The sequence below is a fragment of the Malus sylvestris genome, chromosome 8 (genome assembly GCF_916048215.2).
Source record: "Malus sylvestris chromosome 8, drMalSylv7.2, whole genome shotgun sequence".
In the NCBI taxonomy this organism is placed as follows: Eukaryota; Viridiplantae; Streptophyta; class Magnoliopsida; order Rosales; family Rosaceae; genus Malus; species Malus sylvestris.
This window is the reverse complement of record NC_062267.1, coordinates 2,037,644-2,050,759: the sequence shown is the minus strand read 5'-3', so window position 1 is coordinate 2,050,759 and position 13,116 is coordinate 2,037,644. Positions and strand designations below refer to the sequence as shown.

The 13,116-nt window shown below is 34.1% G+C and overlaps 1 protein-coding gene across 1 annotated transcript; it reads right to left on the bottom strand.

The window, feature by feature from the left end:
- Positions 1 to 3,414: 3,414 nt before the first annotated feature.
- On the bottom strand, positions 3,415 to 6,162 carry LOC126631239 (bifunctional dihydroflavonol 4-reductase/flavanone 4-reductase-like). The gene is made up of 6 exons (XM_050301414.1): positions 5,802 to 6,162; positions 5,535 to 5,704; positions 4,454 to 4,648; positions 4,207 to 4,366; positions 3,912 to 4,104; positions 3,415 to 3,811 (listed from the first exon to the last, which is right to left on the bottom strand). The coding sequence occupies exons 1-6, from the start codon at positions 5,917 to 5,919 to the stop codon at positions 3,604 to 3,606; spliced, it is 1,044 nt and encodes a 347-aa protein (XP_050157371.1). The 5' UTR covers positions 5,920 to 6,162; the 3' UTR covers positions 3,415 to 3,603.
- Between the last annotated feature and the right edge of the window lie 6,954 nt (positions 6,163 to 13,116).

The following is a 13,116-nucleotide window of genomic DNA, read 5'->3' as shown; positions in this document are numbered from 1 at the left end:
CCGGCCCTGATTAGTATCAAAATCAAATCAAATGTTTTCTTCGATGCTGTCCGTGCTAGCTGGGAGATCCAATCCCGAAGGCTTAAATTATGTGAATTGTGTGTTCTCGAACCCAGACTTGAGAATCACATAGCCGATGCCATAAAGCTGTCTCTTAATACATGCACTATAGTTTCTGGGTAGCATCCACATAGTAGACAATCATCATGTCGGATTATCCTTCTTTTCATAAGTTTTGTCCGAGAAGGTACTTTTTAGGATCAGGGCCCCCAAAGTGTTAAAGTCGTGACCCTCACAAGAGGTTGTTCTGGTTACTTACCGGGTAACAAGATATATGTGTTTCATCATAGGTTTGGTTATGTCCATGAGGGTGGAGGAGTTCTCATTAATAATGTAGAGTTTACATAATATAAAGATTCAAGCACAATCATCATTAGTGAGTTCTAATAATGAATTAGGTATAATAATGGCATTAGGGATTAATTGTAGGAGAATGATCTCCTCCTACAGTTGAGGAGAGTCGCATGCTTTCGTCTGTAATCGATGTGCGACTCTAGGAGCTTTATTCTGATGTTGAGACGTGTCGCGTCGTGGTTGGCCTCTTAGTTGGAGAGAAATTCTTGTGCTTTGGCAGGGGTGCCTCAACATGAGTCCTTTAGTGGGTCCCTAAAGACATAAAATTGACCCGTGCTTGGTAATTTCGGGATTAGTGAAGTATGGTACAAACAACCACAAAAACTAAAAATTTTCAATAAATCCCCGTCCAATAATCAAATTCTTACCATCATGCAAACCTTTCTATATGTTCTAGTTTGCTGAATAGAAAGACGTTTCAACTTCTTGTGAATGTGATTCCCTATATGGAGTGAAGGATTTGTAGAGAAATCGGCGATTTCCAGCTTAAAGCAGTTTTTTTTCTTCTGTTGATAATGAAGCTATGATGGAGCGTTTTTCAAAATATGAAAACATGTCGTTGACTATTGTAACTTGTATTGTCATTTGTTTTATAAGTTATGAATAATGGAACTATGATTTAATTTTTAAGGTTATTATGTGTCTAAGAAATGTTTGTGAACTTTTCCATGTGACTCTCCGAATAATTTTTCCTGGATCCACCACTTCACACAACAACATAAATCTTTTTCTTTTTAAAAAAGAGGGATAACTGGTGGTAAGCTACGGTTATCCACCACTTTTAGGCCCAGAGAGGATATGGGGAATTTCACCATGCCCGTAGCCAAGGTCAAGCAAACTCACCAACTCGGAGCATCGAACCCGGAACCTCCCACATTTTCTTTGTCTTTTTGAGGAGCTGCATTCCGCACCCTTACCGCTGGGCCACTTGCTGTGGTTACACAACAACATAAATCAAAACAAAGAAAATGTTTTAAATACCTTAACGCTTGGGTTGATTCGATGGAGAGAGAGAGAGCAACGAAAATTTTCTCCGGCGTTTCACGTTCTCTCTATATGCTTCGGCATTATTTTTTTATCTTTTATCTTTTAATTGGGTGGTAAAACAAATTTTCAGACTAATAGTTAATTGGAAATTAACTTTTTTGTTTACACATTATTTGCAACATATTAAAACAAAATGTCTACTAGTGCTTCTAATATTTAGTTCTCAAGTGTTTTGGCTCTAAACGACCTCATACTTATTTTTAATTTTTTTTCTCTTTAAAATGACCTAATACCTTGTTAAAAAAAAAAAAAAAAAATATATATATATATGATGGGCTCTTGCAAGCAAAACTACCAAGCATTTGGGTCTCAATGCTTATCGTCTAGTGTCAATAATTGCAAAATAACAATAAGTTATGTACACTAACTTAAACGCGAGGAAAACTATACTTATTAGAACATATTTGCTCCTCTTATATGGTGTACGACAATCATTCCGCGCCCTTACCGCTTTTAAAAATTATAATAATTTTAGCCGTTGGATCAAATTTCAAGGATCCAGATCATTTGATCCGTAAGATTTGGTGGAAAGAGATCCGGTGGCTGTTACTTTTCTTGATTATAATTTGTGTCGCCCACTTTCTAATATTATTCTTAAATGGAGATTAAGTGCTCGTTTGGATGTGCTAGTCTAGAAAGCGCTTTTACTCACTAGCGCTTTTGTTTGTAGCACTTTTGCGTGACGCTTTTATGAGGAAGCAGTTTGTTGTTTGGCATGCAACCACCAAGTGCTTTTTGTATTGTATAGAAGCGTTTTTTATATTAAATAGAGTGTTTGGTTGTCAAATAAAAAAGCGCTTTTCCTTAATAATTCTCAATAATTTTTTCATAAGTATTTTTTCGTTGTATATAATTAGCATACAACTTGATTAAAGTGTTGATGAAAATTCAATTAAAAAAAATAATGATCATTAACAAAATGATACATACTTATTAAGAATATATGTTTGTTTTTTAAAAAAAAAAACACATTATATTTGCATGACAATTAAATGTGAAATAAGTATTAACTAGATATAAGAAGATTAGCAATTCTTTCTCGTTCAACATCTAACTCTCGCCTATGAGTAAAATTTTCATCAACAATCTCTTCATCTCTATGATCTTCCTCATGTCCAGGCAGAAGTAGCTCATCATCGTCATACGGTTGGAACTCTTGATCTGTCATGGAATGATTTCTAATAAAATTATGCTAGGCCATTGAAGTAACAACAATTTGTACCTATTTTTCAAAAGGGAAGTTACGCATGAGACGAATCATTGTCCATCTATTTTTCTAAACACCAAAAGTTCTTTCTATTGTGCACCTTAGGGATGAATGCCTCTGATTAAATATCTCTTTTTTCCCTCTTGGCTAACTTCCACGTCGAAACTCAGGAAGATGATATTGTTCACCCTTATAAGGTCTAACAAGGGCAAGATTCCTGATGGGGATCTTCATATTATCATGGAAGCTATAATAATCTATATGCATGTTCGACTAATAATTAGTTATGACTTGTGGGCTAATAATAATCTATATGTATGTTCGACTCAAAGGATATGAAACCTTCTTGTTTGAATGACTTTGTGTATTGCGTTACTATTTTAAAGATCCATAAAATGCTACAGATAATAATAAGAGGGATGGAGAGGAAGATATGGAGACCAAGTGGATTGCTCTAGCCTCCAAAATAATCTGAAAATAAAAAAAACCTTTTGCGGTTTCAATGTGCAACCCTAGAAAAAATTGGTGATGGTAGTTTTGATGATTTTATAAAGTGGAATATCATTTTAGACTTTGCAAATTAAAAAAATAGGGATAATTTTGGAATTGAAAAAAAATCAGTAAAGGGAGCAAAGTGCTTCCCTTATTTTCTTTGTGCAGCACTTTTAGGAGGAAGCACCTAGGAGGTGCTTCTTAGAAAATGCTTCTTAGTGCTTCTACTTCTAGCTAAAAGCACTTTCAAAACGTTTGCCAAATGACCATTTATTTAAACTGAAGCGCTTTTACTCATTAGGAAGCGCTTTTGGCTCTTACAAAAGCACAATCAAACGAGCCCTAACTTTTTAACAACATAGATCAAATCCAGGCCATCAAATGTAAAACAACCGAGATTAAGCCTCGACACAAAATGCAAACATTAATCACTCATCAATATTTTAAGCGGCAATTTTGATGTCGACGACGTTGCTCTCATCAGCAGCCTCAGTTTTCTCGGCCGGAATCGGAATCAATCCCTTTGCCCGGCACGTATCAATAGCCCCCACAAACATGTCCTCGAAGCTGTACTTGAACTCAAACCCTATGTCCCTCAACTTCTTTGAAGAAAAATGAATAGTATCTAAGTTGTCGTCAATGCCCTCGAACCTGCATTGCATTAGGGTTTAGTTAACAATTATTATATGCGTAACAAAGAATTGATTAGTTAATTTATCTTAAGGGTTAGGAGGGATTAATTAGCAATTACTTTGTGGGAATATTGTACGCAGGGTATTTTTCTCTGAGCATTTTTACAAGGTCATGAATTGTTGCATCATGTGACGAACAAATATAACGGCCCTCAGCTTTCGGATGCTCATACAAATAGATGTGAGAATGGCAGAGGTCGTCCAAGTGAACATACTGCCCCTGCTTGATGATGCCATAATGTGATTTAGTTCCTGAAATAATTAAATAATTTGATGTTAATTACATAGGTTAATAATTAACAATAGAACTATACAACATTTATTTCTTTTATTCGAGTGATATTTTAATTTTACGTGTGATTGGTGAAAGTCCAGTGATGAGGCTTGGTGGCATGGATGGCATGAGAAATGGACCAATCACAAGAGTTGGGATAATGGTGATGAAATCAATGTTGTTTTCTTTGGCATACTTCCATGCAGCTTGCTCAGCTAGAGTCTTGGAAACGAAGTACATCTGAACAAAGTAGGTTAAAATTAGAATATATATTGTTCGTGACTTTTACTTTGAAATACCAATAACAAATCGGTTATGTTTACTTACCCAACCAGTCATCTTGACGGAGAGGCAAAATTCAACGTCGCTCCAGTTGGATTCGTCGTAAACCGGTTTTTTGTGCTCTTCCATAATAACGGTTCCTGCTGAGGATGTGAAGACCAACCTTCGAACTGTTTTAACTTTCTGGCATGCCTTCAGGATGTCCAAAAGTCCATTGATTGTTGGCTTGATCACTTCATTCTGTCAAACCATACAAAATTTAGTTTTCTTTTATCTTATTCTTGTTTTAGTTACCACTTCTCAGTACTTAATCTTTTGATACGAGTTTAAATTTCCCTATTCGTATTGATTCTGTCATATGTGATATAGGTATTAATCTTCTATGTTGGGTGGTTTCTTATAGGTTTTTTGCTTTCAATTATGCTGCAGATGCTGCCTGCACTATTCTACGGGTTATCAGGTAATAGATATTAACTAATTATTTGTCAGTACTTTTCCTAGTTTTGCAGTACCCAAATTTGGCATTCACTTAACTTTTAAATGTTAACATTCAATATAATGTCGATTTGGACTATCGTAAAGGAGGACTTTGTGAGTTAACATTCAATATAATGTCTAAGTATATTGGGATTGGAGGAATATGAACTTAGAAAGGGATTAGGCTCTTTGTAATGGGAAAGTATTAGATATAACTACATGCTTTCTTGTTGACAAATTGGTTAAGTTTTCATTGTTTATTGTAATACTATGGTGTTATTGCAGCCCTTCCCCATTTTCTACTATGGTGCTATATCATCCAAGGTTTGAAGTCGCAACTGATGGTCTTCGGTAAGCCACTAAATTCTTCTCCTCTTGCCCCATGACACAAGCTCCTGCATATTTGGTGTTATTAGATTTTTGAAGGCCATTTGATATAAATCTGGGAATGCTCATTTTCTTTCATGGAAATAAAGCTGGGAATGCCCTTTCCTCATGACACAAGCTCTTGCATAATGCTACATGGCAGCCCGACTTTAAGGAATGACAGTAGGATAATTTTATTGTGTGACATGCTTTAATTTGTATAAGCACTAGTATATGTATCATTTTTTCTTTATGCGTGCATGCATGCATGCATGCATGATACCTCGGGGTCCTTGGACTCAAAGTCCATAGGTGTAGCAACATGGAACACTCCGGTGCAGCCTTGTATGGCTTCATCAAAGCTTCCCTCGTCCGCCAGGTCCGCCTTCCACAGCGTCAGGTGCGTCTCCGCCTTCGGCAAGTCCAACAGATGCTTCACCTTCTTCTGATTCGCTGCAGTCCATTAATAAAATTACAAAACATTAACTCTAATCAAATACTTATGAAAGCCGAAAAGTCAAAAAGCAAAATGTAGGATATATAGACGTACTGGGGTCACGCACGGTGGCGCGGACGGTGTAACCGCGCTCGAGGAGTCTCATGACAAGCCAGGAGCCGATGAAACCGGACGCGCCAGTGACACAAACGGATTCAGACTTCGATCCCATATCTTCTGTTGAATCTGTGTACGTGCTTACGGAAGTATATTTCACTAAAGTTGGAAAATAGAAACTCGGAAGAATATCCAAAAGAGAGCGTATGGTGCTCAGTGAAGAGTTGCTAGTTTATAAATGTTGGGGAGGGAGGACTGCTACCCCCCCAGCTACCACCGGCAGCCTAACCCGCTCCCGCACGCGTTTTCTCTTGTATCTCAGCTTCAGCGTGGCATCACGTGCGTGGTTGTTGATTTTCTAGTTCTTCGACTTGTTGGCTTATATGGTGTAGGATTCATCTTATGGGATAACGCACATGAGGAATGAAAATCAGTAGATATTCATACTAGAATATACTTGGGATTTTCATGGGCTTTTTAGTCCTTGTACACTCTTTCCAACCACTATATAAGGAGACTTTGGGGAAGAGAGAAATAAGGAACACTTTGGATGCGGTCCCTAATTATGAATATTCTTTGACTGAAATCTTGTTGGTTTTCAATTTTTTATCGAAGTCTTTGAAATTAATGTGATAATGTATTTCTATATAGGTTACTATATTTTTAAAATTAAAAATTGAAATTTATAGTTGTTTGTATTAATGAGATTTTAAATAAAAAAAACCCATCACTTGTGGATTAAAATTATTAAAATGTAAATTATACTCTCCAATATTGTGTGTGTGTGTATGTTTATGTATGTATACAAACATGGGTATATTCATTAAAATTAACAAAAAACATTATTGTACCAAAATGTGGGGTGATCAGGTCTATGATGGCGCAGACAAATCTTCCCATATCTTTTTGGGGTGATGCATTATTGACTGCGCCATATATACTTTACTGTGTGCCTTCAAAGGCGGTTCACTCAATGCAACACCCACTCCTGGCCCTTCCATGGAGGATTTCTAAGCTTGGAGGGTCATGTGACCCACCTTGCCCCAACGTGAATCCGCCTCTGTACACTATCATATATATTATTAAGACTTAAAAATCATGCTACCATCAGTCGTCTACACCCGCTTAAATATTTTCTTATTACTCATGAATGTAAGAGGCTCGCATCTTATCATCGATTAGAAACTATTTGTTTATATATATGCATCAACGATTGATCTTAATAACATTTAAGCATGGTTGCGACAAACCTTCCATTCAATTGCATGTGAGATTCCATCCAATTCATGCCACCTAAGTTATGGTTCCTATTTTATGGACCACTGTTAGTCTATTTCTATATAATTGGCCATCAGACATGGATATCTAACCTCTCATCCTTTCTGTTTGGCCTCACGAACCATAACGTAGGCTAATAGTGGTCCTCAACCTATGTTCTTTAACCTATTTTTTTCCCCTCTAAAAGATATTTTAGCTAGACGATGAATATGAGAATGATTTCTCCTTCGAATTGTCACTTGTGCACTTGGAGGAGTTATCAATTATTAAGACATCACACATTCATACATTTGTAAGGTTTATTACAGGATGAAACACATTAATGCTTAACAGTTGTTCACATATCATGCAGTGGTGGATCTAGAATTTGAACTTTGGGGGGATCTAGTGTTAAATACAAGTTTTTTTAGGCCATCTCTAAAGAAGGGCCAGAGTGCTTGTTTTAACCCTTTGGTTCTCCAAGAAATTAATATTTTAATGAATAGTGCAAGGTCATATTTTTTACCATCTCCAACAGAGTGGCCAGAGGGCCATAGGCCAAACATAGCCATGTGAAAAAAAACCATCTCCAACCGAGGGCCAAACATAATTTATTATTTAAATTTAAAAACTACAACAACTTAAATTTAAAAGCTGCAAATTAAATTTAAAAGGGGACACTTTGGATGCGGTTCCTAACTATGAATATTCTTTGACTGAAATCTTGTTGGTTTTCAATTTTTTATCGAAGTCCTTGAAATTAATGTGATAATGTATTTCTATGTAGGTTACTATATTTTTTAAATTAAAAATTGAAATTTATAGTTGTTTGTATTAATGAGATTTTAAATAAATAAAAAACTCATCACTTGTGGATTAAAATTATTAAAATGTAAATTATACTCTCCAATATTGTGTGTGTGTGTGTGTGTGTGTGTGTTTATGTATGTATATAAACATGGGTACATTCATTAAAATTAACAAAAAAAATTATTGTACCAAAATATGGGTACATTCTTCAAAACCACGTAAAAATAATAGATATTAGGCTTAATAACATTAGTAAATTTCTTTGATTAAACTTGACATGGATACATTCTCAAATCAAGAAAAAGAATGTACCCATATAAGTTTAAAAATGGATTAGAAAAAAAAAAATTGAATAGATTTTATATTAAAAAAAGGGTACATTTTACTACAACAAATTGGTATATTTAAGAATGAGTACATTTTAAGATTAAAAAAATTGAAAAATTACATGAATGGGTACATATAAGATTAAAGAATTGGAAACCTTTTTTTATAAAAAATTAAGGGGTACAAACTTATTCTATTTTTTTTTTAATTTTGGAAATGTTTTGAATTGAAAATTAGTTAGGAGTTTAATAAAGGTCTGAGTATTAAAATCCTAAATCAATTATTAATTTTTATTTTAAAAATTATGTAACTGACATGTAAATTCATTATTGCATTAATGCTAGGGATCTTGATTAGAATCTGAAAACTAATAAGGTTTCAATCAAAGAACATTAGTAACTAAAGACCGGATACTAATTTTTCCATTTTAAAACTACAACAACTTAATGTTGTATCATGTTACTTAATGTTCTTTAATGTTGTTTAAAGGCTTAGGAAGTTATAGGAAAAAATATATATAATTTTTAAAAAAATTTGAAAAAAAAAAAAAATCTGTAAAAAAAAAAAATCAAATATAACGGCTAGCTAACGTCAGCTAGCCGTTGCATTCAAATTTGTGGCTCAGCCTAGGGTTGGCCCTTTGACCATTTTTTGTCCCGTGGGCCCATGAGCCCTTTGGCCTTGTCCTCGGTTAGAGACGGTTTTCAGGCTATTTTCGGCCATCTGGACCATTCGGTTGGAGATGGCCTTAGATAGGAACAGAGTGCGAAGCGCACAAAATAAATTAGTTTATTCACTTGGTGGACTTGTTGTGCAATTGTCAACAAATATCCGCAAATGCCGAAGCAATTTGATGAGTGATATAGAGAGAATTTGTCGAGTGTTGTCGATACACCATGTCGAGTGTTGTTGACGCACCATGTCGAGATATGCCTAGCATGCATATGATGCATTACATCAAGCATTTAGTAGGCACAAAAGAGACCCGTACCAAATATTCGAAGGGTTCTCGAAAGACATTCACATGTATATTTTCTAAACTCAGTGGACCTGAGACCACCTTGGCCCTTACTTCCATCCTGCCCTGATGTCATGTCTACAATTACATCGAGGTTGTAGTTTTCGTTACATTATTTGCAATTTAAATAGTACTAAACATTAACCTAAAACAATTTAGAATTTCTATCATGTGTCACTAGTTATCAAATTTGGTCTATGTCATCTTTTACATGAATTGAACACCACAAAAGTTATTTCTCTTCGTATAAAACTTGATTGAGAAGTACGCGCGTATGAAAAAATCTTGAGTATGGATTTCTCCATGCATGAGTTTGCTCACCACAAAAAAAAAAAAAAAAAAAAGGCTTAGGTAGGACATGTCCAAGCACTCCACAAAAATAGGCTTAGAGATTATATTTTCAGATTAAATGATGTAATTATTGATGGTTGAATTTTTTATTTTTTCAAATCAAATAATGTGATTATTGATGGTTTAATTTTTTTAATTATCTAAAAATAAAAATTTAATCATCAACTGCCACATCATGTGATCTACAAAATATAGTTTAACTAGATGGTCTGTATAGTATCATCCATAACAATTTGTTAATCATTTTTTAGCATAAGACGTGATTGACTTCAGGTAGCACACATCACCGCACAAGTGCATGCATGAATATTACGTGTTAGACCATTTTCAATGGAGATGTCAAATTAAAATGTTAAATTTTATTTTTATATCTGGTGTGGCAAAATAACATGTTCTAAAGTCTCTTAATACCAATCGAAATGTCTAATATAAGTTTTTTGACTGTTTAAAAAATCAACCAAGTTAGAAATTAATAATAAATTAATTAATACGCAAAGAAAAATCTAGAAATATGTGGGCCCAACATTAAAATAAAACAAAAGAAATTTTGACATTGCATTCAAAATTGGCAGTAAAGTGGAGAATATCAATCCATGCAAGATTTTGGCATTCTTTTAGAACCAGAACACCTTTTTTTTTATTTATTTATTTATTTTTTTTTTATCAAAACAATCCAGTAAGATTTTCACATCTCCTTTGGAGATGCTCGTAGACGCTAATTAAAAAAAGGTCAATAGCCATAGATGCACCTACATGCATGTTTATATGTGGGTGAAGCTAGAGATACCATCTATTAGAACTATATTTGTAGACCACATAATATTGCGAGTGATTTTTTTGTTTTTTTTTGAACAAAATGATATTATCTAAACTAAGGGGGTGGAGAGTAGGTTAAGCTTCAAATTGGGTTAGCCATAATAATGTAGTTCAAATTCCCCTTTGGCGAGAACGAACCTAAGACTTCTCACTTTACAAGTAAAGAGGAATATCACTAAACCGTAATACTAGTGAAAAGGAACCTAAGCTGTTTAAACTAAGTGAAGAGAAACCTAAGATGTTTAAACTTCTTTAAATCATTAAACAAAATAAATTTAATCGTCAACCGACACATTACATGCTCTACAAAATAAACTAAAAACTTAATTTTTTTTTAGTATTTTCCTTTTACGATTGAGCGTCCCAAAATAGATAGAAACTAGATATTGCTGCCCGCGCGATGCTGCGGGATTAAAAATTGTAAGAGATTATACTTGAAAAATCTAAAAAATTGAGTCATAAAAGATCAACATTATTTCGAAATCATTAGGAAGATTTTTTCATACAAAAGATTTAATCGATACAATCCACATACAAAAAAATCGTAAAACTCTTGGCTATCTACCTAAAAAAATGAAAAAATAGATCTAGACCTTCCTCTAGATTGTGGTTTTTGATCGATAGTAGAACTTATATACAAAAGATTACGAAACGTTGGGTTATTTACATACAAAAAATATTAGGAAATGTTGTTTCATTTACCTTGAGAAAATATGACCGAAATTGTTCTGGAGCACCAAAAGTTTCCCTCCACTACTATTGATTGTCAAGAAAGCAGCCTAGGCAAAGAAATAAAATGAAATTACATGCAATTATTTTATACCCCAACAAATTTATACTATAAATAAAATAAGAATAAAGTCTGATCACCTAGTCTTTTTCTTTTTTTGTTGGGGGTGGTCTTTTTCTTTTTTGTTGGTATATATATATATTTCAACACGTGTTGTGGGGGGTCGTTTTCTTTTTGTTGGTATATATATATATTTCAACACGTGTTGTGGCGGGTCGTTTTCTTTTTGTTGGTATATATATATTTCAACACGTGTTGTGGGGGGTCTTTTCTTTTTTGTTGGTGTATATATATTTCAACACGTGTTGAACTCAGTATTATAAGGACTGCATTAATGCAGAGTCTAGGCCCATAGGCCTGGCCAATCCATTTAAAGTAGGACAAGGATTGTAATCCCTATTTGTTTCCGTGCCCTTCTATTTTGTGTGGTCACAATTAAGCCACATTAATATTTTATATTATTTTTTATAGAGATAATAAGACAAAAATAAATAGTAATATAAAATGTTGACGTGGCTTAACTGTGACCACATAAACAGGAGGACATGGGAGGACACGAGAACAAAGAGGGCAAACAATCCTTGTCCTTTAAAGTAAACAGAACCTTGTCCAGGGGCCCAAAATTTATGTCATGCTCACGTCTCAAAATTAGTTTGGAATTACTTTTAAAATGATAGAAACTAATTTTTAGTAAAGATTCAAGTGGACTTTGAAAAGACCCTTTAAAGGTTTTTAGGAAGACGCACAAAATATGTGCTTCTTCAATAAACACTTTTAATCATCTTAAAAGCAGCTTCAAACGAGCTCATTCGTAAACTTCTCACAATCCGAAAATTCCATAGAACAAATTGCTAAATTAAACGGTTGATTATGCACTTAAGAATTCAAAGAAAGTTAATGATTGGATATGAGTTTGAGCATCAACACAAGGAGTTTTTCTTTTAATGGATCACCTTCATATGATGATGCCACCACACATGAACAACTGAATTCAGCTAAAGACAACACACAAATAATTTTCCTAATAACACTGTAACATAGTGTTGCTATCACACACTCGGCCGCAATGTCGGCCATTTCGGGTCTTGTTTGTTTGTATTACTTTTGCATGGGGACTTTGAATTGAACTCTTTCGTAGTGGGTTTCGGTTGGTGGGGTGCATGATCTTGCATGAGAATCCAAAAATCACAAATGGGTCCTCTAAAATTTGAGTCGGCAAACTCCAGAAATAGTTCATCCCATAAAAACCTGTAAAATGACTTGAAAGAGCACCGAATATTATCTTTTCTGTTTTCGTCTACTCTTTTCGTGTTTGAATTTCTTTCTCGAGTTTGTTTGTATATAATAAAATAAATATTATCTTTTCTGTTTCCGTTTAGTCTATTCACATTTAAATTTCTCTGGAGTTTTTTTTATATATAATAAATAAAAAGTTTGTGTTCTTCTTGTGTGTGGCCTCAGAAACACTACTAGAATTCTATCTATAGGACACCGATTTTTGCCCACTAGAAAAAATCAGTGTGCCTTTCTCACTTTGTATGCACTGACATATATAATTCGTGGTCATTGGTAAGCGGACACGGAAAAACGGTGTGGATAGCCAAATTATAATTTTTCAACTGGATTTTTACATATTTTATATATTATTTTGGTGGCAACTTGTAATTTTCTACATCGAAGTGTGTGCACTGTTGCTAACTTTTACTCTATAAATTTATCTCAACCCTAAGTTTCAGGAAGTTTTAACGAAAAGTCCGCAGTACTGTTCATTTTAACGAAAAATCACATTTTTATACTAAAAAGTCAAACATGATATTATTCATTTTATCTTATATTTTATCATTTATTTTGTTAAAACTCAAAGGATTTGTCTTATTCCCCTGTTTTTAAAATTATTTTTCTGAAAAATTTTGATGGGTTTTTCTTATTGTTTTCTTCGATTG

Bases quoted from the DNA above. Each gene is read 5' to 3' on its own strand.
- LOC126631239 (XM_050301414.1), bottom strand. From the start codon at position 5,919: ATGGGATCGAAGTCTGAATCCGTTTGTGTCACTGGCGCGTCCGGTTTC. The intron at 5,705-5,801 runs GTACGTCTATAT...AATGGACTGCAG, and splicing joins CGCCACCGTGCGTGACCCCA to CGAATCAGAAGAAGGTGAAG. The intron at 4,367-4,453 runs GTAAGTAAACAT...TACTTTGTTCAG, and splicing joins CCGTCAAGATGACTGGTTGG to ATGTACTTCGTTTCCAAGAC.